The 24235-nt window shown below is 53.0% G+C and overlaps 1 protein-coding gene and 1 long non-coding RNA gene across 11 annotated transcripts in view; one reads left to right on the forward strand and one right to left on the reverse strand.

The window, feature by feature from the left end:
• TSHZ3 (teashirt zinc finger homeobox 3) overlaps positions 1-2760 on the reverse strand; it is a 70670-nt gene extending 67910 nt beyond the window's left edge. For 2 of the 6 annotated variants that reach the window (XM_033844615.2, XM_073795740.1), the window contains exons 1-2: positions 1836-1970; positions 889-1574 (exon numbers count right to left, since the gene is read on the reverse strand). In XM_033844615.2, the coding sequence (XP_033700506.1) occupies positions 889-928 (40 nt within the window). In that variant the 5' untranslated portion in view covers positions 929-1574; positions 1836-1970. Of the gene's footprint in view, positions 1-888; positions 1703-1835; positions 2030-2442 lie in introns of those variants that run through there. The other 4 variants (XR_012327945.1, XR_012327944.1, XM_073795739.1 and 1 more) reach the window with 4 other exon arrangements.
• LOC117309016 (uncharacterized) lies at positions 1218-23911 on the forward strand. 5 transcript variants are annotated; one of them, XR_012327946.1, is made up of 5 exons: positions 1218-1345; positions 11447-11741; positions 12436-12649; positions 13256-22144; positions 22394-23911. It is a non-coding gene; the product is annotated as an uncharacterized lncRNA (long non-coding RNA). The 5 variants fall into 5 exon arrangements; XR_012327948.1 differs by having other exon boundaries at positions 21835-22150; XR_012327949.1 differs by having other exon boundaries at positions 21835-22150; positions 22412-23911.
• The last annotated feature ends 324 nt before the right edge of the window (positions 23912-24235 follow it).

Genomic DNA, 24235 nt, shown 5'->3' on the forward strand with positions numbered 1-24235 from the left:
CCCAACTGACATTATTGCAAAATAATGTTCTGTGTGTGGGTTTTGTTTTGCTTTCAATGCTTTTTCCAGAAAAGAAAAAAAAAAAAAAAAAACCCGGCTCAGTCTTAAAAGGAGTTGACACTCCTGGAAAAAAAAAAAGAGGCGGGGGGTGATGGGGAGAAAGTACTCTGACACGTCCCAGAACTAAGTGCTATGAGGAGATGAGGATGGGAGAAGCAGTGGAAGGAGGGTGGGGGTGAGCGAAAACAAACCGGGGAAAAGGGAACGCCAGCATCTAACATCGACTTGACAGTCATCTGACAATACCCAGACCCTGTGCGCTCTGCTTTCCACCGCTGTGCCCGGTTTGGGCCCAATACATGAAGAATCAATCGGATTAGCAGTAAGGTGGCCGAAGGGACCCGCTCGCTCACTCGCTCTCTTTCGCTCGGCAGAGACACGAGGCAGTCCCCCGCCGGCCGGCCGCGGGAGGACACGGAAGGTGTCCCGGAGAACTCAGGTGACCCCGCCCGCCCCCACAGAAAGAGACAGAAGAGGGCTCCTTCCCATTCTCTCCGCGGCCAGGCAGAGAGCTGAGGAGGCAGGGACCCAGCCCGGCTCAGTTCGCCGCGAGCGAGCACGGTTCCCGAAGTGGGTGCGAGCGGGAAGGGGCGGGGGGGGGGGGTTTGCAGAGCGCAGCGGGGCGTCCGGGGGGCGCCGGTCCGTGAGGCGGGCGCACGCACCAGACAGGAGAGCGGCGAGCGAGCCCGGCGCCCCGGAGTTACTCTGCGCGGCCAGAGCGAGAGGGGCGAGGAGCGGGGCAAGAAGCGGGGTCGCCGCCGGCTGGAGACGCGGGGCGAGGAGAGGAAGAGGAGGCGGAGGAGAGGAGGAAGGGGAAGCGGCTCGTACCTGCTGCGCGCCGGGGCGCCTGCTGCTTCCTCCTCGGCATGATGCTCCTCCGGCGACTGCCGCTGCCGCCGCCGCCGCCGCTGCCGGGCTGAGGAGAGGGAGGGAGGGGCGGCGGGCCCGCGGGGGGGCGAGGCGGGCCGGCTCTCAGCCTCCCCCCCGGAGAGCGGCCGCCCGCAGGATGCTGCTGAGCCCCGGCTCTCCGCGTCCCCCCCGCTCCGCGCTCCGCCGCGATCCCCGAACGTGCGGAGGGAAGAAGGAGGGCGGGAGAGGGAGGCGCGGGGAGGGAGGAGCGCGGGGGGAGGAGGAGGCAGAGGAGGAGGAGGTGGTGAAGGAGGAGGAGGAGGAGGACCGCGCTGCCGGCGGATTGGGAAGTTTGACAAATCGCTCCAGAGGCCGGAGGAGGAGGGGGCGGGGAGGAGCGGCGGCCCTGCCCCCCCCCGCCCCGTCCCCAGACGAGGTGCGCGGGGTTCAGGGCCGGGGGGCGGGGAGAGGGGGAGAAGGCGGGCAGAGGGGTGGGAGGAGGAGCGCGGGAGCGGCCCGGGCCGGTGAAGCCCCGGCCCCCGCCCCCGGGCAGGGGGTCACGGCATCGGAGGGGGCGCTCAGCCGCCGCCGCCGCGGCCCGGGGCTCGGCGGTCCAGTCTTATGCCCGCTGCGCGGCTGGAGCGGCGGCGTCGGCAACAGGCAAGCTTAAAGGAAAAGGAGATGATCGTGTCACTCGCCCGCCCGCGGGGGCGCCGCGCCCCCGCTCCCGGCCCCGGGCCTGTCTAGGACCCCCGCCCAGTCTGGGGAGGGGGTGCCGCCCCTCTGCCTCCGCCCCGTGCGCGCAAGCAGGGACGCGGCGCCGGCCCGGCCGAGCCCGTCCCGGGCCGCTAGCTACTCCCGCCCGCCCCTCTTCCCCACCCGGCCTCGCCCCCTGGCCGTCCCCCGATGCCCCTCCCAGGCCGTACTTCTCTCCACACGCCGCGTCCAAAGCCCCCAGCTCGGACCCCCGGGCCTGGGCCCGCGCACCCCCGGGGATGGCAGGGCCCGCGGGCGGGCGCCGGCGCCCTCGGGGGAGGAAGTGGGCGCGGGCCCGAGTGGGTGGGGGCTGCTTTCAGACCCCGCGCCACCAGGGCTCCTCCCCCGGGACCCGCCGCAGCCACTTCCCCCAATTTTTTTTTTCCGGGCAAACTTTCCCGGGCCGTCCCGGGGGTTGGTGTGGGAGGGGGTGCCTCCAAGTTTCCTCTCCTGACTGGGAAGATCAGGGTACCTCCACCCCGCCCCTCGCCACCTAGGCGCCGGGGCGCGCCCCCCACCACCGGCGCAGGCAGATCCCAGGGCGGGACGGCGACGGGGTCAGGAACTCGGGCACCCAAGCCCATCCCTCGCCCCGGGGCGCCCCGAGAGGGGCCACCGCGCCGTGCGCCCGGCCAGCCAGCAGTACTGAGCAAACAGAATTGATTATTGATTGGGTGATTGGGATCGCTGAGACTCGCGGCGGGCCGGGCCGGCGGGCCGTGGAGAGGAGGAGCTGGGAGGGCTGCGTTGGCTGCGGGGTAAAGCGGGCTCACTTACGGGCGGCCGCTAGGGCGCTGGTGGGCCGGAGCTCACTGGGACGACCCCCCAGCGGCGCCGACTGAGCGGGAGCCGGAGAGGCGCGGGCGGCGGCGCATCGATGCGCTGCGGGCTCGATTGCGTCTCCCTAGGCCAGCTCTTGGGCCGGGAATGGGGCGGCAGCGGCGGGGCCGGCTCCGGGCGCTGCCGGGCGGCGTTGGCGGGAATGCGGGGGCTGCCGCCAGGCCTACTGCCCCCGAGGCGGTGCTGCTCCCGGGCGCGCCGCTGGGGCCCAGGGAGTTTCCTGGGCCCAGCGTCCGAGAGTCCCGGCGAGGGCCGGAGCCCAGTGCCCTGGGACTGGCTGCCTGAGCGCTCCGGGAGCTGCAAACCCTGGCCTTCTTCCTTCCTTCCTTCCCCGCCCCCCCCACCTTATGTTTCTTTTTTAGTCTCTCCCTCTTCTTCTGCCCCCTCTTTTCTTTATTTTTCTTTGTGATTGTTTTTGCAAGTTTGTTTTAAAAGTTCACAGGCATGCTTTCTCTTTTAGACTAGGAGACCGTGATCTCACCCTGACGGTAAGATCAAAAGTCTCCGCTCGCCCCCAGCCTAAGAGCTTGGGCTCGGTCCAGACGCCTCCCTGAATGCAGATGTGCCGCCGCCGTCCTCCAGGGCTATAAAGACGTCTCCTGCGCCTTGGCGCGCGCAAGAGCGCTCGGAGTTGCGGGATGCGGACCCCGGGTGGTTGCGGGAAGTCGGAGTCGAGCGGAGGCTGGGCTCGGAGGCTGGCCTTGTGAGGCGGAGTCGGGGGCGGGGGCGCGGCGTGCAGTTGGTGCCTGCGGCCGCAGAGGCCAAAACGACTGTCCCTCCAGGCCCGGGAGACGCGGCCGTAGGGCGTGAAACGCTTTTTGCGAACGAGAAAACGGTGAGTTGGCAGACGCCGCCCGTGGCCTCAGGATTCTAGGATTCTGGTTGCGGCACTGAGCACCACTTGCCTGAAGGAGGGTAGGCGCCGCGGGAGGTCAGCTCCTGCCAGCCCCCGGCTCACCTTCCACGCGCCGAGCGCCCACTTAGGCCCGCCGGTTGTAGTGAGTGCACGGCGCTGGGCGCCGCGCACGGAAGGCTGAGAGTTTCGCCCTGGCTTGTGCTCCCCACTCCTTTCCTTCCTCGCGCTGCTCTCCCAACCTCAGTTGCCTCCGCCCCCTCCCCCTGCCGGCCTCGGCCTGAGCTCCCGTCTCCGCGCCGCCGGCAGCCACAGCCTGATCGCTGCCTCGCCCTCCCCAGTTCAGGGGCCGCGCGGAGTGCAATCCGCCCCAACATCTGTCCGTCCAACCATTGGCGCATCCATCAGTGTCAGTGAGCTTCACATCGCCGCGACAGCCCGTCACGCACAACACGGGCTATGCGGAGTGCATATTGCGACCGCGCTACTTTGCCCGGACACGCAAACAGGGTTCCGGCCCGGCTTGGCAGTCTGGAACCCGGATCTCTACGGGGATCTTTTAGCCACACGCACTCCCTTGAATACCGGGACCTCTAAACATGACTAGCTTTGCAGGCCATTCTAAGGATGGGACAGATGCAGGGGGACAGTGTCAACCTTGCATTCCACCAAGTTCTCTCTGCCCCTTTTCTGTGAACTGGGTACGGCATAGGAAAGAAGGAAGGGAGGTTTCCCGAATCCGCAGCACGCATAGTATAGACCTGGAAGTTACCTGAACTCCGTGGCTTAAACCCGCTTCTGCTGGGCCGAGTCTGAGGCTGTCGAGGTCGCCAGGCAGGTCTTAGCCAGGAGGTCTCAATCTAAAACTTTGCCAGGCCCCGCCTGGCTGCTTTGTAACATGGCCTGACAGTGAGGAGCGAGAGGAGGGAAGAAAACGCGGATCCCAGTGAGAACCACGGTCTAGATTTAGGGAGAAATAGTGTCTGGGTGGCAGTAAGTCTGTAATTCACATTTTACTTACAGCGGGAGAGAAAGCAGGGCCATACGTTGGAGAAGCCAGTGCTTTGCAGGGGGTTCCCGGCAATTCTTCCAGAGTACTGACCCCGGCGGTGGTGGCATGTTCCCCTGCGTTTGCTTCTTGCTTTTCCCTATCGCCCCCGCCCCCCCCCCCCACAGTGTCCAGAAGACAGACACCTTCACATATGTCCCTGATCAGTCTGGCCGGGCCAAAGGGCCTTTCTTGTCCTCCCAAGAACTTAAGAGGAAGAGCGAACATAGAACCTACTCCTCCTCGGACATTTGCGGGGCGGCTGTCCCTGGCACTTTCTCTGATATATCTGCATTATTCCTACCGTGAAAGTATCTGTCCGGGTGCCTGGTGAGTTCGGCCCCTCCGAGTCGACTACAAAAGCAGGTCAAAACCTGTGCTTCTATTCGTTCCGCGATTCCCGAGTTCGAAGGGATACAGGAACTGCTTTTCGGCGTGCGCCCAGGTCTGCGCGGTTCCGGAGGAGGCCAGAGACGGCCGCGGCGGCGCTCGCTGGGGCTCCTTTCTCAGGGCGGACGGACCACGCTGTAGGATGCGGGCTTCGCGCACCACATCCAGCGGCCGAGCCGTTTTCACGCTAGCCTAGAGGGCGGAAAAGCCCGCGCCGGGCGGAGGAGCTAGAATTCTGTAGAAGGCACACTGTATAGAAATCTTTGTACCCCACTCTGAAGAGTTGCAGAGACCATTCCTTTGAAAAGCAACAACAGGCTTCCGCCCAGCACAAGCACCTGGCAACTTCTTACACGCGTGAGTCACGCAAAAAGTAACCTCCAGGCCAGTTAAATGCTCCCACCTCTGGGAAGTGCCGTGTTTCTGGGAATAATTTTTTACACCCCTAAAAGTAAAAGGAGAAAGTTGCCTAAGGGACAGTGGGGAGACACCAAAATGTCCGGTGGCAAACGCCCGTGGGGGAAACTGGCGGCTCCCGTTGCGACCAGGTGGCTCACCCTGTTAAGAGCCCCGAAAATTCCCAGGGGCCATGAAGACAACTCCTGACCCCCAAGATTGCGCCTGGGGCCCAGTAGAACCCCGCTCCTTCTCCGCGGCGGGATGCTGAGCCCTGTTCAGTACAAATGCTTCCAAACGCGGCTCCTTCAGGTCAGGGGTTAGAGGCCCGACTCCAGCTCTCGGAAGTCAAGGAGCCCCAGGCCGCAGTGCCAGGGCCTACCTGAGCGGGTCTCTACCACCCCGGGGGTGTTCCTGCCCTGGGCTAACCCGAGCCCGACCCGGACGAGTTGGGGAGGTGGGAAGTACGCAGGCGTGGCTCCAAAAAAGTGTGCGGTGGAGGGGCAGGGATCCGGCTGCAGCGCGCTGCGTCTGGAGTCGGGAAGTTCGCGCTGGGGAAGGAGCAGGCGGGCTACCGCCGGGAGGCAGCCGAGGTTGTCTACAAGGTGCAGTTGAGGGCAGTGGGTGAGAGTCCGCCGGACCCAAGCCAAGCTGAATGAAGTGTGTCCTCATTTGGGATGGCCAGGAGGGAAAAAGCCTTCCGGAAAGAAGCATCCTTGAAGCTGCCGGTCCAGGCAGGGTAGCCAGGGTAGGTTGGGGGTCCAGGGGCCTAAGCCCAGACCTTGAAGAGGGGTTCTCCGTGCCCCGAGGGAGGCGCGGGCCGCCTGGAGGGACAGGGCGCGCTCTGGGAGTCTGCACCCCATTTCAAGGTGTGAGGGCATCTGACCGGGCGGTGGGCCTTTGGGGAGCCACTGCCTGCCCAGCAATGCCAGGGGAGGCGGCGCCAAGTGCTCTCCAGCCCTCGCCCTCCTGGAACGCTGGCGCTCTGGTTCGGCCGCTTTCACACTCCTCCTCGCCACAATCTGGGCTAGGCAGTAGGAAGTACCCTGGGTGCAGGGAAGCTGACTGCCAGCACCTGCACACCTCAACCAAGAATTGGGCCCGGGACCTCAGCCCCTGCCAAAACGAGAAGGATTTGGACCCTGGGGCCAGGCCCTAGCCAGGCGGTTAATTGTTTGCTAAAAGTGCATTTACACAGCAGTGAAGTTTGTTTCTCTTTTTCCGGTAGCTTTGTTTTAACGAACCAGATGTTTTGTCTGTAAATTCTCCCAAGAACTTTTACAGTTTTGACGTGCAATAAACCTTCGAAAATCGGAGCGGTATATTCATGCCACTTCTGTGGAGCCCTGGGGGAGCTGCATCAGGCGTGCCTGGATGGGACTGGGGGCGGGGCAAGGCACTCCTGGAAGAAAAGTAGACATATTGGCCCAAGGTCAAGAACTGGTGTTGAGAATGTGAAGCTAACCCCCCCCCCGCCCCCCGCCGCCCCACCAACACTTGGGTACACAGGCTCCCAACCCTTCCCCTCAGGCGGGGGCTTCCTACTTTGTAAATTTCTTGTGGCTCCGCCACAGAGGCCTGGCCCAGCTTTGCCAACTACTCTCACTGCGGGTCTGCCAATCCCACCAGGACCACCCGACTCAAAGGCAAAAGGACCTTTGATCTTCTCTGGCCAGCCTTGAGGTCCGCTGTCAGCTGGGGCGGGGCAGAGCAAGGCGGCCCCCAGGCCATCCCTGAACTCCTGGGCATGACTGGGACTTCCTAAACTTTGGATGGAAGCCCTCTAAAAAGCCAGGGCTGGCAGGTCCCCCTCCTTGATGACTCATTTTTTTCTTTTCTTCCGACTCGGGATTTCCAGGCAGTTATAAACGTATTTCAAGACAAATACTAAAAACTATGCACCTAACAGGGAGGGAGGGAACACGGTTATCGGAGGGGAGCCAGGTCTGCCTACATACCCATCTCCTAGCTGGGTGATTGGTAGGGACTACTTTCTGGGGTTTCCCAAGACCCGCTGAGGATTTTTCTTCCCTACCACCCCCGGGCTCTCCTCTGCTCTCAGTACCAGATTTTCAGATATGGGGAGCCCAGTTTAGACTCCACTCCCCTTTCTTGTATAATTCTCTTTCAAGCCCAGTCGTTCACCAAACTTTCAAAAAACTTTTTTAGGAGACCTAAAATTAAAGAAAATAGAAAGTCTTCGTGTTGCGGTCTAAGAAGGACAGATGTACATTAAGGCCAGTTTGGAGGGCACAATTACTGGCAAAACGCCCTTTGATCAAATCCCACGCGTTGACCTCAGTTGCGCGGGGAATTTCCAGAATTACTCGCTGCAGCGTGGCGTGTTTTTTCCCACTCTGAGTGAAATGGATTTTTATAAACCATTTAGGCAAAGCTTAAGGAAAGAAAAAAAAAAGAAAAAAGTAAACTATACTCCAGACAGCTGCAGCCACGGTGGGGCCCACCCCTGGCTGGAAGTAAGCAGCTCCTTGCTAGCTCGAAAGCGGAGGTGCTTATCTCTTCCCGCGGGTGCAAGTTCCGCGGAAAGAATCGTGCCTGTGAATCACTAGCAGGCTGAGCTCAGGCTCGTGCAATGCAGCAACCCTGGAGAGGAGGAGGTCTCAGAAATCAAACCACCAGGTCTTCTCAGACCAGACAGCCCCAGTGTTGCACCAGTGAGCCTGGTGACCTCATTAACCAGCCAGTGAATTTGCAAGATGAGGAGGAATTTCGTTTCCCCTTTCTCCTCTTCTATATCGCTCTTCTTTTCTATCTTTTATATTATGGTTTTGTGTTTGTCACTGAATATCAAAACGGGAAAAACCGAGACCTAGCACACTTCTCAGTAGGGCAGGTACAATAGAGGGCTACTGTGCTGGGGCCTCGTTCTTTTTCATTTTTACTTCTTGAAACTTGGTGCATATCCCTTGTATTTCCAGAAGAGCAGAGCCAGAATTCTTTGGGACACGGTGGCCAGCAGGTTCAGATTCTTTGTATTCAGATAGTCTCTTATCTTGGCAGCTTTGATAACTCCAAGAATTTCCTCCTCCGCACAGGAGCTCTGAATTCTCCCTTCCCTCTTCGTCTTTCTGCCACTTCTCTTCCCCGCATCTCCTTCATCTTCTTTCTTCCTCCTACTCTCTGGTTCCTTTTTGTTTTTTCTTCTGTCAGTACCCTCTCAACACCGTATGCATTCGCAAAGATAATTTATTTCAGGTCTACCAAGTGCTCACCCCAAAGAGGTCGAGTCCTCCTCCCTGTGACAAGGCAGGGGCGGTCACCCGGTGCACAGATGATGAGGGAACAAAATAGTTTGTGGCTGCTGCAGTTTTTGTGGGGTTTTTTTGGGGGGGGGAGGTCAGAAATACGTTGACACTTGATTTAAAATAAAAGAACATGTTAAGAAGTTTCAAAGCTGCCAATAAAAACCTTTAAGTGGCTTGTGATTCAGTGCCTCGAGTTCAGGCGATGGCATTGGTAAATGACTCTAATGCCCAAAGAAAAATATTACAAATGCAGCTGTCTCGGCCACCAATCGGGCGCCGCTCTCCTGCGCCGGCGACGGCTCCTCTCTGGCGCGGAGGGCACCCGCATTTGCATGATAAATTGACCAGACTGGCGGCAGCCAATGAAATATTCAAATTAGGCCAGGGGTTAGAGGTGGAGTCCCTGGGGCGCCCCCTTTGAGCCCGCGGCGGCAGCTGGCTGTACCACCTCTCCAACAGCGCCCTCTGGAGGCGGGACGGCGGGGACGCTGCTCCCGCCCCAGGGACGGGAGGTGGGGCGGGGGGCTGGGGAGCTCCCACCGCTGGCCTAGAGGACTAGGCGCTCTGTGGTCTCCATGTGGGTCTTGCGCTTGGACCTAATGATGGATGGTAGAGGCAGGTGGTGACGCCAAGGAGGGGTTTAAGAACAGCTCTAGCCCCTTGACTCCAACTCCCCTCTCTAGGTTCCCCTAACAAATCTAGCATTTCTGTTAAAACAGAGTGTTTGTTCCACTGAGATCACTTCAAGATAAGACCCTCGCCCGCCCAGATCTTGACCACCTTCTCCAAAGCACTCCAATATTGAAATTCTGGAGCAGATAAATCCAACTTGCCCTGAGCGGAGGACTGTGCGTCCCCACAGGCCGGGCTTTCCAGGGCGCTGGGAGCTGGGACTTAGATTGGGGCACTGCGGGAGCCTGGCTCTTGGGAAAGCCTGAGCAGGCAGTGCCAGTGTGCTGACAACAGGCTTCAGCAGCAGAACTCCTCCCATAGAAAAACACATCCTGGAGGAAGCACCCACACCCCGAGGCAGGAGCTCCTGTGGGTGTGCAAAAGCATGCAAGGAGGGAACGCGTGTACAGCACCAGTCAGGAGGAGTGTGGAAATAAGGGAGTGTGCAAGTGCACATAGAAGAGACTGGCTCTGCTGTGGTGCTGGCCTCTGGACTCTAAGGAATGCAGGGACTCTGCAGGTGCAGGGAAGCTGGCCTCCTGGCCTGGCTCTGACTGTGGCTCAGGACTCGGCGGGGAACTTTCTCTGGGACACTGGGTTGGCTTCCATCAAGGACCAGCGGATAGCTCCTGACTGCTCAGCATCTCTCCCTTCCCAGCACCCGCATGGCTCATCGATGCCAAGTACCCTGGGGCCCACCATGGCCCTGCAGGCATATATATATATATATATATATATATATATATATATATATATATATATATATAATTGAAGTATATTTGATTTACAGTGTTGTGCTAATTTCTGCCGTACAGCAAAGTGACTCAGTTATACATCTATATACATTCTTTTTTTATATTCTTTTCCATTATGATTTATCCCAGGAGTTTGCTATACAGGAGTACCTCCTTGTTGTTTATCCATTCTAAATGTAATAGTTTGCATCTACTAACTCCACACTCCCAGTGCATTCCTCTCCCCACCCCTTCCCCCTTGGCAACCGCAAGTCTGTTCTCAATGTCTGTGAGTCTGTTTCTGTTTTGTAGATATTTTTTAAGTACAGAGTTTTTAGAAGTGCAATTGTCTTTCTCTACTGTGGAGTGGTGAGCACACTGCTCTTTCTCCATCTCAACAGGACTTAGAGGCAGATCCCAGCTAAGGACTGCCCCAGGGAGTGCTTGATCCCCACCCCTGCCCCCTGCCAAAGGCAGCTGGTGGGCAGCCAACAGGGAAGTGTGAATTCCAGTGCAGAGGGCCCTCTAGGGCCCTCTCTGGAGACAAGCTATACTCAAGTCAGTCATCTGCAGCCATCCTCCCCATAGTCCCCATTCACCTGGAGACGGGGCACCCTGGTGCAGGGGGGCAGCGGGCTCTCAGAGCCTTGACCCAGGCTGGCTAACTGTAAATACACATAGAAAAAAATGGTAGGTACTGAATACAAATTTGACAGAGAGTGAATTTTGACTTTTGATCACCTTAGAGATATTATCAATACCTTTAAAATCTGTGGCCCAAATAGGGGGATTAATTCATAAGAAGCCTTTTGCATCATTTAAAGCAGGGATCCCCAACCCCTAGGCCACAGACCAGGTTCTGGGCCCTCACAGCAGGAGGTGAGCAGCAGGCAAGCGAGTGAAGCTGCATCTGCTGCTGCACTCCCCGTCGCTCCCCGTCGCTCCCCGTCGCTCCCGTCCCTCCCTGTCGCTCCCCATCCCTCCCCATCCTCCCCATCCCTCCCCATCTTCCCCATCCCTCCCCATCCCTCCCCATCCCTCCCCGTCCCTCCCTGTCGCTCCCCATCCCTCCCCATCCCTCCCCATCCCTCCCCATCTCTCCCCATCCTCCCCATCCCTCCCCATCCCTCCCCGTCCTTTCCATCCCTCCCCGTCGCTCCCCGTTGCTCCCCGTCGCTCACATTACCACCTGAACCATCCCCACCACGCTTCCTGGTTCATGGAAAAAGTGTCTTCCACAGAACTGGTCCCTGGTGCCAAAAAGGTTGGGGACCACTGATTTAAGGTGTTTAGGAGTGTTTTGGCTGCTGAGAGGGGGCTCTGGCTCTGGTTTTGCTGGGAATACTTGGGGGAAATAGCTGGGGAAGGGGTGAGTTCAAGTACAAATGGTCCTCCCTAATTTTCAAGAGAATCTTCAGTCCCTGCCAACTTGAATGCCTGGGGGTAGGGTTCCCACTAGGAGAAGGCCTACCAGTCACAGTAACAGTGAGGGCCTGTGGAGTCCCCCTGGCTCTATGGCACATGGCAGGGAGGGCTCCTTCAGCAGCCCAGCAGCCCACAAACCCTCCTTCCTCTTCCTCAGGGCTCACCTGTCGGCCAGGAAAAATGAGACTTGAAAATGGGCCAGAGTCGTCCTCCAATGGGGAAATTTGTCATGGAGACACACCCATCTCAAATGTCCAGAAATGCCACCTCTCTGGAGGATGGTCCTATCTGGGGCACGTCAGGAGTCTAGAAGGTAGACAGCGAAGGTGAGAAAGTAGAGAGCTGGCTCTCCAGCCCAGGATGCATGAAGGCGCGAGGGAAGGTGGCTAGGAGAAGCACCTATCAGCAGCACAGAAGGGCCAAGTGAGCAGCTGCACGTGTGCACACAACAGGTGAGTGCAAGCTCTGCCCATGCGAGGCAGGGCCTGGGCTGGCGGCCCATAACTCACCAAGTGACCTCAAGCAGATTGCCCACGCTCTTAGAGCCTCACCTCCTTCATCTCTAAAATGGGCGGCTCTCTCCTTCCCAGGCAGAGTAGGACTTGGGGAGGAAAAATTTGATCAAAGTCAGAGAAGTCCTTTGAAGCTTTTGCTCCCTTGCGCTGCCTCCCGGGAGCTTTCAGGGTCAGACCGGGGTTTGAAAGAGGAACGGTGTTACTAGCTGTCTGCCGATGGGCAAGTCACAGCAGATCCCACTTCCCAGGGAAAGTGAGGCTTCCCTGGGATGACGCATGTTGGTGCTTTGGTGAAGAGCTTGACATACAGTGGTTGTCTAATGATAGTGACCCCTCCTCCAGCCACTGCGAGAGGGGCTGCCACAGGGTCAGACCTCCCTGAAGACAAAGGCTTATAAGTAGGCTGAGGTTGGATGCCCTGGAGGATGCTGCAAGCAGGTGCTTCGAGTGGGGCAAAAAGAAAGAAAGGGGGGAGGTGTGGAAGGCAGGGCAGAACACAGACCGCCTGACTTCCTGGGAAGAGTGGGCATTTGTAGGGCAAGTCAGGTGGATTCTCCAGGCCTTTCTGGGAGTTAATTAAAGGAAGGGGTTTGGTGAAGAGCCTCACTGATATTTCTATTTTCCCTGTTAGTAGCGAGTGGAATTTGCACCATCCAGGTCAGATGGAAAATAGAAGCCCGGAAAATCTGACAGTCTCATTGATTTGCTCGCCTTGCCATCGCTACTTGAGAGGAGAAGCAATGTGATTTCAAAATTGCAATTAGGAGCCAGCCCGTTAAGGGTTCGTCTCATGAGCTCCCGTGCTGTGCGGCTCCCAGGCCCACCTTGTCTCATTTCCTGAGGAGGTAGGTTCATTCATAGTTTTGAATGAAGCAGGCGATGCAAATATGTCACCCTTCCTCGGGGTAAGGCTCGTAGATGCCTTCTGGCACTTTGCTCTCATTTTGGTCAGGTCTTTGAAAGAATGGCAATTTTCTCAATGTTTTAAAAGTACTAACTTCCTTCCAAACATTCTTTAACCTTTAATGTTTTGTAACTTGATGAAAAGGTCATTTTGTTCTGAGGATGCAGCTGTTCCATAATTGTTCAGCTATCAGGGTGAATTCTATCCAAATCCTGAGTTCTTTAACGGGACCCAAACCACCACACACACGCACACACGATATAGATACTACTTTTCATTGTTCATCCGTGTCCGTGTATGTGTGCAGGTCTACATATTTGCACCTATGCACACACATATGCTTCTAGAGACTCGGATTTAGATTAACATCTCTACATTCTCACAGAATGACTTCCTTACAGGAAAATATCTATAAAACAACTTTTTTGAATGGTAAGGTTTGCTAAAGATTGGATGATAATCATCCCTTATGCACTGCGCATGCTCCTGTTTTTTAAAAAAGGGTTTAGTCAATTTCTAATTTAACATTTCATTGTTGTGCCTACAGTGAATGCATCCGGAGACCCAGGTGACTTGAGGTGTTTTCTGTCTTCTTCTTACACAGTGTCACGGGCTCTCGTAGCCATTCCCTGCCACGTTTACCCTTCTAAGGTAAACATGGAGTCTTGGAAACAGACGTCTGGGCATGTTAGATTTATATTTTAAATAAAGTCAATAGGCTCCAATAAGAGCATGAAAGGATTTTATACAAGGAAAATGCATGAAGTTTATGCCTGGACCCACAGTAGATATTTCACTTACAAGAGGCATTGGGTGTGGTCTCCTGCGTGTCTGGGTCTGGCCCTGATGATTGAATTTTTTTTTATATATTTATTTTATTTATTTCTTTGTTTATTTATTGGCTACCTTGTATCTTCTGTTGCTACGTGCGCGGGCTTTCTCTGGTTGCCGTAAGCGGGGGCCACTCTTCGTTGTGGTGTGCGGGCTTCTCGTTGCAGTGGCTTCTCTTGTTGCAGAGCACATGCTCTAGGCGCGAGGGCTTCAGTAGTTGTGGCACGTGGGCCCTAGAGCTCGTGGGCTTCAGTAGTTGTGGCGCACGGGCTTAGGTGCTCTGCGGCATGTGGGATATTCCCGGACCAGGGCTCGAACCCGTGTCCCCTGCATTGGCAGATGGATTCTTAACCACTGCGCCACCAGGGAAGCCCCTGATGATTTAATTTTTTTTAAGATGAAAGATCTCCAGGCAGATAAGGAGCAGTTGGACAGGATAGCTGTGTCAAGTCTTAGTAGTCTCTGTAAGGCACAGATCTGGTCTGAACTATAATCAATCAGAAAGAGCACTCCGTCAGATTAACACATTAGACTTAAAAGAGAGAACTGATACTTTTCAAAGGATTCAACTTTTACTTAAAAGCAAACACTTTTAAGAGGACTCTGGCTGGAATAAATGGTAATGAAGTAAAGCAAAACTTGTAACCATCCGGGTCGTCTGTCTCTGGGGCCACTTCTCCAGAATTCCCTCGGACTCATGTTCACAGAGGCATTTTTCATAATAGCCATAACAGTATCCATGCTGTCTGTTATACATATATGGCGGGGTGCGACTGCTAAGTCATAGAGTATGTATATCTGTACCTCCCAACTGTTTTCCAAAGCGATTATGTCAATTTTCACGCCCACAAGCAGTTTTTAACTGTTCCCATTGTTCTACATCCTTGTCAGTTTATGATAGTATAAGCTTTTCTTCCCCTTCTTTTTAATATTTTCTACTCTAGTGGTTGTTTTTACCGTCTCTCTGTGTTTAATTGGCATGTCCGTGAATGCTGATGGGATCGAGTACATTTTGATATGTTTGTGGTCACTTGGATTTCCTTATTCATGAGGTGCCTGTCCAAGTCCTTTCCCCACTTTTTGTTGGATATGTTTTCTATTGTTCATAGAAGTTCTTTATTGCCCAGTTTGTTTCAAGTTGCTTTGGGACTGTGGATCAGAACAGAAATGTTTCAACGAGCTCCCTGACTGCATTTCCTAGGATGCTTTAGTCTGCAAGTAATACAGCCCCCTGCTCACACTAGCTTAAGGAAATTGTCTAGAGGTAAATCCTGGCTCAATTATACAAACAGGAACCTAGATTTCTCTGCCCTCTCTTAGCTCTGTGTTGTCAGGATCATCTCATCCTCAAGGTGTTTTGTCTCATGATTTCAAGAGTGGTCACAAGTGGTAAATGGACCCACTTGCCTCTTTTTTGTCCACATCCAATAGGAAAGAGATTTAAAAAAAAAAAAAAACCTGTCCCTGGCCCATGTAATCTATGTCCCTCCCTCCAGTTTTCAGGGGCCACTTCTGTGGACAGTAGTCATCACCAGAGAATGCCATACCTTGATAGACTTAATCCCTTATAGGGTGAAATGAATAAGGGGCAGGGCAACCTCAAAAGGCCACCACATTCACTACCAAGGCTGCCAGGGTTTTAAATTTTTATTTTTTTTAATTTGAATAGAGTAAAATTCAGTCTTTTGGTATACAGTTCTCCGAGTTTTGACAAATTCATAGAGTCGTGTAACTACCACCACAATCAAGGTTTGGGAAAGTCCCATCACCCCAAACACTCCTTTGTGCTGCCCTTTCATAGTCAAAGTATCCTCCTGCCCCTCACTCCCACTTCCCACGCCAGGAACAACTGATCTGTTCTTCATCCCTATTGTTTTGCCTTCTCCAGGATGTAATATAAATGGGATTATATAGTACGTCACCTCTGGAGTTTGGCTTCTTTCGCTTAGTATTTGAGATTTACCCATGTTGTTGAGTATTTCAGCAGTCTGTATGGATGTACCACAGTTTGCTCATTCATGCATCAGTTGAAGGACAGTTGGGTTGTTTCCAGTTTGGGGTGACTGTGGATAAAGCTGCTATAAACATGGACATAGAGGTTTTGTGTAAACATAAGTTTTCATTTCTCCTGCGTCTCAATGTCTAGGATTGGGATTGCTGGGTCTTATGGTAAGAGTATGTGTAACTTTAGAAGAAGCTGCTCAACTGTTTTCCAAAGTGGCTGTTATCATTGCGTATCCCCATCAGCAATGACTGAGATCATTCAGCAATGACTGCTTGCTTCTAAAGAGGTCTTAATGGATGTGTAAGTGCTTTGCAAAGAGTGAGGGTGCTACCAGGGTGACAAGGTGGGAGACTTCAGAAGAGGTTGTTTTAAACTCAACTCTGGGCTCCCAGCCTGTCCTGCTGTGTGCAGACAGAATATTTCCATCTTCAGGTCGTTTGCTTCTTTCAGGAGGAAACAAGCATCATTCTACTCATTTGCAAATGAGGGCTTCACCCTGCCTTTCTTGGATGAGCCATCAAGACCGAGATTCCATGGCCTTGTGTTTTATTCCTGGACTCACAGAGTAAAATGAAGTACGGGCATTTAGATCACTGTTATGCTATGTGGCCAGAACTAGACAGAGGAACCCATCCAGACGTACAATCAAAATGTCAGGGGGCTTCCCTGGTGGCGCAGTGGTTGAGAGTCCGCCTGCCGATGCAGGGGACGAGGGTTCGTGCCCCGGCCGGGGAAGATCCCGCATGCCGCGGAGCGGCTGGGCCCATGAGCCGTGGCCTCTGAGCCTGTGCGTCCAGAGCCTGTGCTCTGCAACGGGAGAGGCCACAACAGTGAGAGGCCCACGTACCGCAAAAAAAAAAAAAAAATAAGTCAGGGCTAGCAGGGACCTTAAAAGCTCTCACTTCGGACATGATGACCTGTCACATACCCAGGTCCCCAGAATCCCAGCCCAGGACTCTTTGCCTCCCAGATGCAGGGCAGGGTAGCTGCGGCAGACTTATCATCGGTCGCGGCAGCTGTGCACTCAGGAACAGAAATGAGGCTAAATGCTAGGTACGCTGTGGCCAGAGCACCGGCCTCCCGGCTTACATCCTCCAAGCCTTCGCTTCCTTCATTTTAGTGCCCATTTCTGAGGCACCTCCACATTTCAAATGTCCTGAGAATATGTTTAATTAGAACTTGGCCATACAGCCTTTTGAAATAAAACAGAAGGGACCAGCTAATTATATCGCTCAGCATTCTGTGGCAAACATATATTTTTTAATAAAACACTTTCCTAACCAGAGTAATCCCTTGAGAGGCAAATCCTCATTTATAAGAAGTTTCCCAAAGGGAGTTAAAGAGAAGATGGCTTATAAAGAAAAGAGACAAAGAGAGCGGGGAAGTGTTTTCGAAGAGCTTCTAAAAGATACGCTCGTTCTGAGGTTGAAGTCCAGATATTTTTAACGATGCAAATTTTTATTTCAAATGTCTTATCATTCTTTCCTGTATTTTCGATCATTTATGTATCCCTACTCCCTCCCTTTTGATTATTACCATAAATGCCCATATTTCTCATTCTGGCATTTTTTTCATGAGTACAATATTTAAATAAACAGGTGATTTTCTCACAAAGCACTGCACGTCCCGCTGGTTCCCACCCTCTCCTCTAGCTCTGCGGCCACCCACCCAACCCCCTTCTCCATTCGTGGGGCAGTGCAGAGCGGAACATGCGGCTGGGTGCAGGTCCTCTGCAGCCCAGGACACGGAGGAGGGCCATTTAGTCCCAGTTGCAGCACGTTTCTGGATGCGGTGGTCTGACAGGACACTTGCACTCACGAGGCTGACAGCCCCGGTTAATAATAGCAGTAAGAGTGAGAGCTAACGTTTGCTGGAGTTTACCCCACGCTGGGCAACATGCTAAGAAGTATAGGTATCTTACCTCGTTTCATCAGCACAATACTCCCGCAATGTAGGTGTTCTTACTCCATTTTGCAGGTGAGGAAGGTGAGACCTGGAGAAGTGAAGGACCTCATGGCTATTAGAAGGGGTAGAGCTTGCGTTTGAACTCGGGTCTGTCGGCCCCAGGGCTCGGCCCCAACTCTCCACAGCGCAAGGCCCAGGGACGCCCAGCATCTTAGGAAGTGCTTTGTGCCTCTCTTCATGGTATGCTGGGTGGCACAGGAGCTGTGCTTTCAGTTAAGTACTGTGTCAGTTTGGGGTCCTGGCAGGAAAGAGGACACACTCAAATGAGGATGATCCAAGAAGGATTTCCTGAAGGGGCTGATGGCAAGGGGGAAGGGATGCACAAGAGAAGGCGAACAGAGCTGTCAAAGCTTGAGGCTTGCGGGGAACGAGATGAGATGGTCCTTGGTTCCTGGAAACCAGAAGGAGGGCATCTTAAAGCTGCCACCTTCAGAAGACCCACAGGGAGGTGACCAGGGAATGACATCTCCCATTGCCCTGCCCTCCCTTCCTCCCCTCTCCTGCCAAGACTCCACTTTGGGTAAACCCCACCAGAAGCTAGTTGGCAAGGGTTGAAACAGCCGTCCAGGTGGGCCTCCCGGGCCCGGCGCAGGGGAAGGAGAGCGGGAAAGGGTGCGGCAGGAAGCCAGCAGAGGTGCCGTACCCTCTTGCAGGGCTGTGGGCCGTGCCGGCTCTGTGCTGGGCAGGAGGAAAGAGGGGGAATACACTGCAGTGGCTGTTCTCAAGGAGTCTTAGGGCGATGGAGGACACGTGTACTTGGCTAAGGGACTGCATGACCCACCAGGTACACGCCGCTTGCTGTGACTGTGTGTGCTTCCAAGGGGCAATCCAGAATCGGCGCGCCTCTCCACCCGCAGCTGTTTACAACACTCAAGCAAACTCCTGAGACTGGCCCTTTTGACTTGAGACAAGATGTGTACAATTCTCTCTTATCAAAAGCTTGCTAAATAACATTTAATCGTAAAACTAGAAAGAAGAAAAGGGAAGTCACTCATCTCCTTGTCCAAAGACGATTGTAATGGTTTGGTAGAACCCCTTCCACTCACTTTCCCCTGAGCTTTTGCTCGTGGGTTACAGTCGTATTATGTGTGCAGTTTAGGATTTCATATTTTTGATTGAACATCGTCACAGCGTTTTGCCATATGTTAGAATAAAATCTTTGGTAAACAGAATTTTTGATGGCTGCATAATATTCCATTGTAGGGATCTTATAGTTGAGATTATCATTCTTCTACTATTTAGATGTTTATGTTATTTTCTCTTTTTCATTCATATTATATAACACTACAATAATATACTATAACTTTATGTATAAAGAATTTTTCACACTTCAGATTACTTCTACAGGAGGACATCCCCAAAATAAAATTACTGGATCAAAGGAATAAACCTTTGTTTAACTAGGCGGTAGAGTACCTAGCACCATGCTGGCTGCAGAACAGACAGACTTTCAGCCTTTCCAATGGTGGGCATTCATGTGAAGGCTTTTGACCAATTAATAACTCCTCCAAGGACTTTCCTCTAGAACAGTGTAACAATATAATGCTGGCTACATATGCAATTCTACATTTTATTATAGCCCCATTTAAAAAAAAAACAGGTGAACTTAATTTCAATTATACATTTTATTTAACCTGATTTCATAGCCCTAAATTCTCACTTCAGCATGTCATCAACATAACACTACTAGTGATATATTTTACATCCTTTTTTCATGTAAACCTTTGAAAGCTGGTGTATGTATTACGCTTACAGCACATCTCAACTCAGACCAGCCACATTTCAAGTTCTCAGTAGCCACACAGGTAGCTACTAGCTACTGTATTGGGCAGTACAAGTCCAGAACAAGGAATCTACCAGAGATATTTGCCACCCTTGGCATCTTCACCTAGTTCCCAGATCCAGCTACCTTTTAATGCCTCCCTCAATCCCCTTACTGGCCTTTGGATTGACAGTGGGTCAGGTGTAAGGTGTAATATGACTTCTGTACCTGGGCATTTTTACCTCTTTCCTGCCTTGCTAACAACAAATCACAGCACCTTCCCCCCCGCCCCAGTTTGTTTTGGACTCATTCATTCAGAAATATTTATTGAGCACTTCCCAGATGTTAAGCCCTGTGCCTGGCCCTAGAGATACAGGTGAACAAACAGACTTTTCTGGCGAATTAATTACAGAACTTGTCAGTGTTCTTAGGGTCTAGTGGGGAGACAGACTTTAATCAAATAATTGCACAAGTCTGTAATTTCAAACTGTGATAAGTGCTGTGAAGGAAATGTACATTTACAAAGTGCTAACCCTTGGGTCACCGCTTGAGTGGCTTGTCCCTAGAGGTGTTTAGTAGAAGTCGTCCAGCCCCCGGCCAGGCTATCTTGGTGAACACTGATGTGACAGACGAGAGGTGGGTGAGAAGATCTCAAGATCCCCCTGGTCCCAAGCATCCGTAAGGAAGTTTCTAGAACAAACTCAGCAACTCACCAGTTCTTAAGTCAGGGACCCAATTCACCTATTTGTGTTTCTCCTCTCCAAAAATACTTGAGGTCAGCTGGAACACCAACACTAATGAGGAAGCAGAAGGCAACTCATTCATTCATTCATTCATTCATTCATTCATTCAAGTATCAATTCTTATCGAGTAATCTATGGGATGCCAGGCCCTGCTCCGGACATTCAGGGAAGCAAGGCCAGTGTTCTCTTTGGCCAGACAACACTGCCAACTGGGCACACTTTCCCAGAGAAGATAGCAATTTAAAGAAGAGGAAAAATCAATGCTAATAGAACTCCTTTTCTGGTTTCTAAAATGATATCGTCCCCCGTGGCTAATGCTTTGAGCCTGGGGCCGTGCTGGGTAGCTTAAGCCATGGATGGATGCAATCTTGTGAGCGCCTCAAACCTGGCCAGATCAATAAACGAGAGGCAACACTGAAGCCTGCTGGGTGGAGGGGGGCTGGGTTCAAGGGGCAAACTGTACCATTCCTCTTCTACCCCCTGAAACAGGACGGGGACCCTCCCTTCAGCCTGAGGTCCCCGGGGACAGGGTAATTTCGGCTGCACTTGATGTAACCTATACATCACTGTCTTCTTGACCAGCTCTCAAATTAAACTCTGATGTATAAAGTTAAACAAAAATGAGATAAAAATTGGCAGAGGTTGAAGAGGGTCAAAGTAGTCAAAACACAAGGTAGACTATTGCTCCTTTTGATTTATGTTATTCTACACACTTAGAAAAAATAAAATTATAAATCTCCCTGAGACTTTTTTCATTGAGAATGAGGCATTACTAATTTATTTTCAATACAGTCCCAGGTTTCTCAACTGGGAGGAGCACTGTGGCTATTGTTTCTAGTGAAGACACCACAGCTCAACCTCAGAAGGGGCCTGTGATGGTAAGAAAGCATCCCGCAAAATGAGAATCCTTAGGCAGCAGCCTTCACCAGGATCCCGTAGCATTGCCCATCTCACAGACCTTGGGGTCTGCTCTGCCTCCTTTTCTCATTTAATCCCCACAAACCCCGACGAGGTGAAGCGCACAAGGATTTGTTGTCCGCCTTTGATAGCTGAGGAAACTGAGCCTTAAAGAAACTGCATCTCTTCGATAAACATTGGCATGCCTAGTAGGTGCCGGGACACAAAAGTGGGGAGGACAAAGGCCTGCTCTTACAGACTTTGCCTTCCAGGGAGAGAGCACATAACCAAGTGAAATGACTAGAAGTAAAGTATGATTAGGGGTAGAATGAATTGCTGTGAAGAAAGTGATGCAGGAGAAGAGAATGGAGAGGTGGGGATGTGGAAAGCCAATGGAAGGCACCATCAGATTGACAATTTTGGAAGATCACAAGGGCAGCTGTGTGGATAATGGGGTTAGGTGGGCAAGGGCGAGATCAGGAGGCCAGTGAGTAGGCAGGGACCGTGGTCCCGGCAGGACACTGCAGTCAGTTGGCCTAGGGTGGTGGCTGTGGTGGTGAGTGAAGATCTATGTTGAAGGTAGGGCATCTAAAAAGGATGCTTTCTACTCCAGTGGGCTTTCCACAACACAACACAGCCTGCAGCCACATCCTCACAACAACGTACCTGAATCCCGAGTCAGCTGCCTCTCAGCGGGGGAATAAAGTTGGGAAAGATGGGGGCTAAGACAGCGGCAGCAGAAAGCAAGGGTTCTAGAGAGGGGTACCTGTTCCATATGTGTGTGTGAGTGTGTGTGTGTGTGTGTGTGTGTGTGTGTGTGTGTGTGCATGAGTTGTGACACACATTACCAACTTCGGCCCTATTTTATCCAATTAATTGGCAAGGTTAACTTCCAGCCCACTTACCTCTGTTCTTTCCTTAAGCTCTTAGTCTGGCCCTTGTTTTTACCACTCTGCCGAAACCAGTCTCTTCAAGGCCATCCTCATCTTCTATGTTGCCCAGTCTGTGACCAGGACAAGTGGACCAGACATACAAGTTTCCTGACACAGTGGCATCTCAAGGGGTGCCTGATGCCTACCTGCCTGGCACCACAGCATGGATTTCTGCACAGATGCTACCTCTGCGGGCAGAGGCCAGGCTGACGTTTATGTGGATGTCAAGACCAGCCTTCAGTCTGTTTTCCGATGCAACCACAGCTGCTGCAGGGCCCACCTCGTCTGAGCAGCTCGGCAGGTACAGGTGCGAGGGGGCCCCAGGTACAACTCAGCCCTGACATGGCCAGCTTCCTCTCTCTGTAGAGCACCAGCAGCCTTGGGCCCACCTCACCAAGTTCTCTGGAACTTCCTCTGAAGGTCCCTTTCTGTGCTGGCTCTGGGGGGTGTGGAGCACCAAAGGAGGCTGGGGCAGCAGAACAGCTGGTCTACCAAGGCCACACCCTGGTGGGGGACACAAGTAGACTGCATCTCTCATTCTCATTTGCAGTTTGGTGTGGCTGTCTAGGTTTTGTCAGATGGAACGTGAGCAGAAGCGATGTGTTCTACCTCCAGGCCTAACCCATAAAAAGCCCCTGGGAACACTCCTCCATGCCTTTGCCGCTTCCATAAGCTGGACACAGATGACGAGGAGGAGCCAGGGAAAGTGGAGCCACAAACTAGAAGGAGCACGAGTCCCAGAGTGACACTTCAAAGACTGCCATGTGAGCAGGAAATAAACATCAAATCAACTGTGTTGAAACTTTGCATGTTGGACCTATTTGTTACACAGCTTGGCTGACCCTAATATAATTCCTGTTCTCAGGGAGTTTGCAGTCACATTAAAAAGACTCAGGTGCACAATTCTGGTACAAGAGTAAGTGGCTTAGAAGAGGAAGTGGGTCATAGAGTTTGGGCTTTCAGTTCTGAAGTCCTGGGCTACAGGTTCCTGGGCCTGTGACCTTCCCATCTAAGCCCTTTTCTGGAAAAGTGGAGAAGAGTCAGATTGAGGGAAGGCACTTCTGGCAGGGGAACATCACAGTCAAGGGCTCACAAGCAGGACTTAGAACAAACAAAAAGATGAGATGAATGTCAATGATCCTCAGAAGGGGAAAATAAGAAAATGGTCCTTAAATACCTAATAACTTTGGCTGTCACAGGTAGGACAAGGATCAGAGTTCTAGAACTTCTCTCTCTGACCTAACACACCTCTTTAGTTCCCGAGAGTGGGGAGCCCTGAGCCTGGCGTGTGGGGTGTCGGTCTGCCTTTCTCTTCCAGCGCCCCTTCTCCAGGCTGGTCCCTCCAACTGTTGTCTGGGTTTTAGGGGATAAGTTCTTCCAGAATCAGATGCTTGATGAGAAAAGCAGCCTTGCTCTGCTCCCTCCAGAGACCTGTGAAGAAGGGGATTTCATCCTGTTTCTGAGCTGAGCATCCTGATGGAGGCTTCTAAGTATCAGCTGAAATTCAGATATGGTCTTTGTGGTCCCAGTTCCCAGCTGGGCACTGGCAAGTGAGGCTGGGCTTGTACTGTCTGTTTCCAACAAGCTTGGGAACAGAGCAGGCTGCTCATTTCCAGTTTATAACTGAGGACCCAGAGTCCCAGGGTAGGGCCCTTGTCACACTCCAGCCCACACTGATGGCAGAACCGCAGAGGTGTTCAAAGCAGTTTCCCCCTTGCTGGGGAAGATAGACACGGATACTACTGTCTCTTGTTGTGGACTCTGCACTGCCCACACACCCTGACTGCACCCTAATCGATGGTGCTGCTCTGGGCACCCCATGGCAAGCATCATGGAGCAGGCACTTAAAAGCTTGGGTCCTGGGGCTTCCCTGGTGGCGCAGTGGTTGAGAGTCCGCCTGCCGATGCAGGGGACACGGGTTCGTGCCCCTGTCCGGGAGGATCCCACATGCCACGGAGCGGCTGGGCCCGTGAGTCATGGCTGCTGAGCCTGCGCATCCGGAGCCTGTGCTCCGCAACAGGAGAGGCCACAACAGTGAGAGGCCCGCGTACCGCAAAAAAAAAAAAAAAGCTTGGATCCTACCCCAGCTCCCTGTTTTGACTAGTGGTGTGACCTTGGCCTTCTTACTCCCCTCTCCTCTCACCCCCGCCCTCATTCCTTCACAATGATTATCTCACAAATTTTTGTTAAATTAGCATTCATTGTTTATTATATAAATATTGTTCACTGTTGAGTCAGGTAGTATACTAGGATAGCTTGATTGTTTCTATCCTTTTTTTTTCTGAAGCCAATTTGCCTGACTTTCTTTGTACATGTGATTAAGTTTTCCCACCCTTACAACCTCTCAGCAGGACTTTCCACAAGGTCGAACGTTTCAGATGTTCCATTGCTG

This window comes from Tursiops truncatus, chromosome 19 (assembly GCF_011762595.2).
Source record: "Tursiops truncatus isolate mTurTru1 chromosome 19, mTurTru1.mat.Y, whole genome shotgun sequence".
In the NCBI taxonomy this organism is placed as follows: Eukaryota; Metazoa; Chordata; class Mammalia; order Artiodactyla; family Delphinidae; genus Tursiops; species Tursiops truncatus.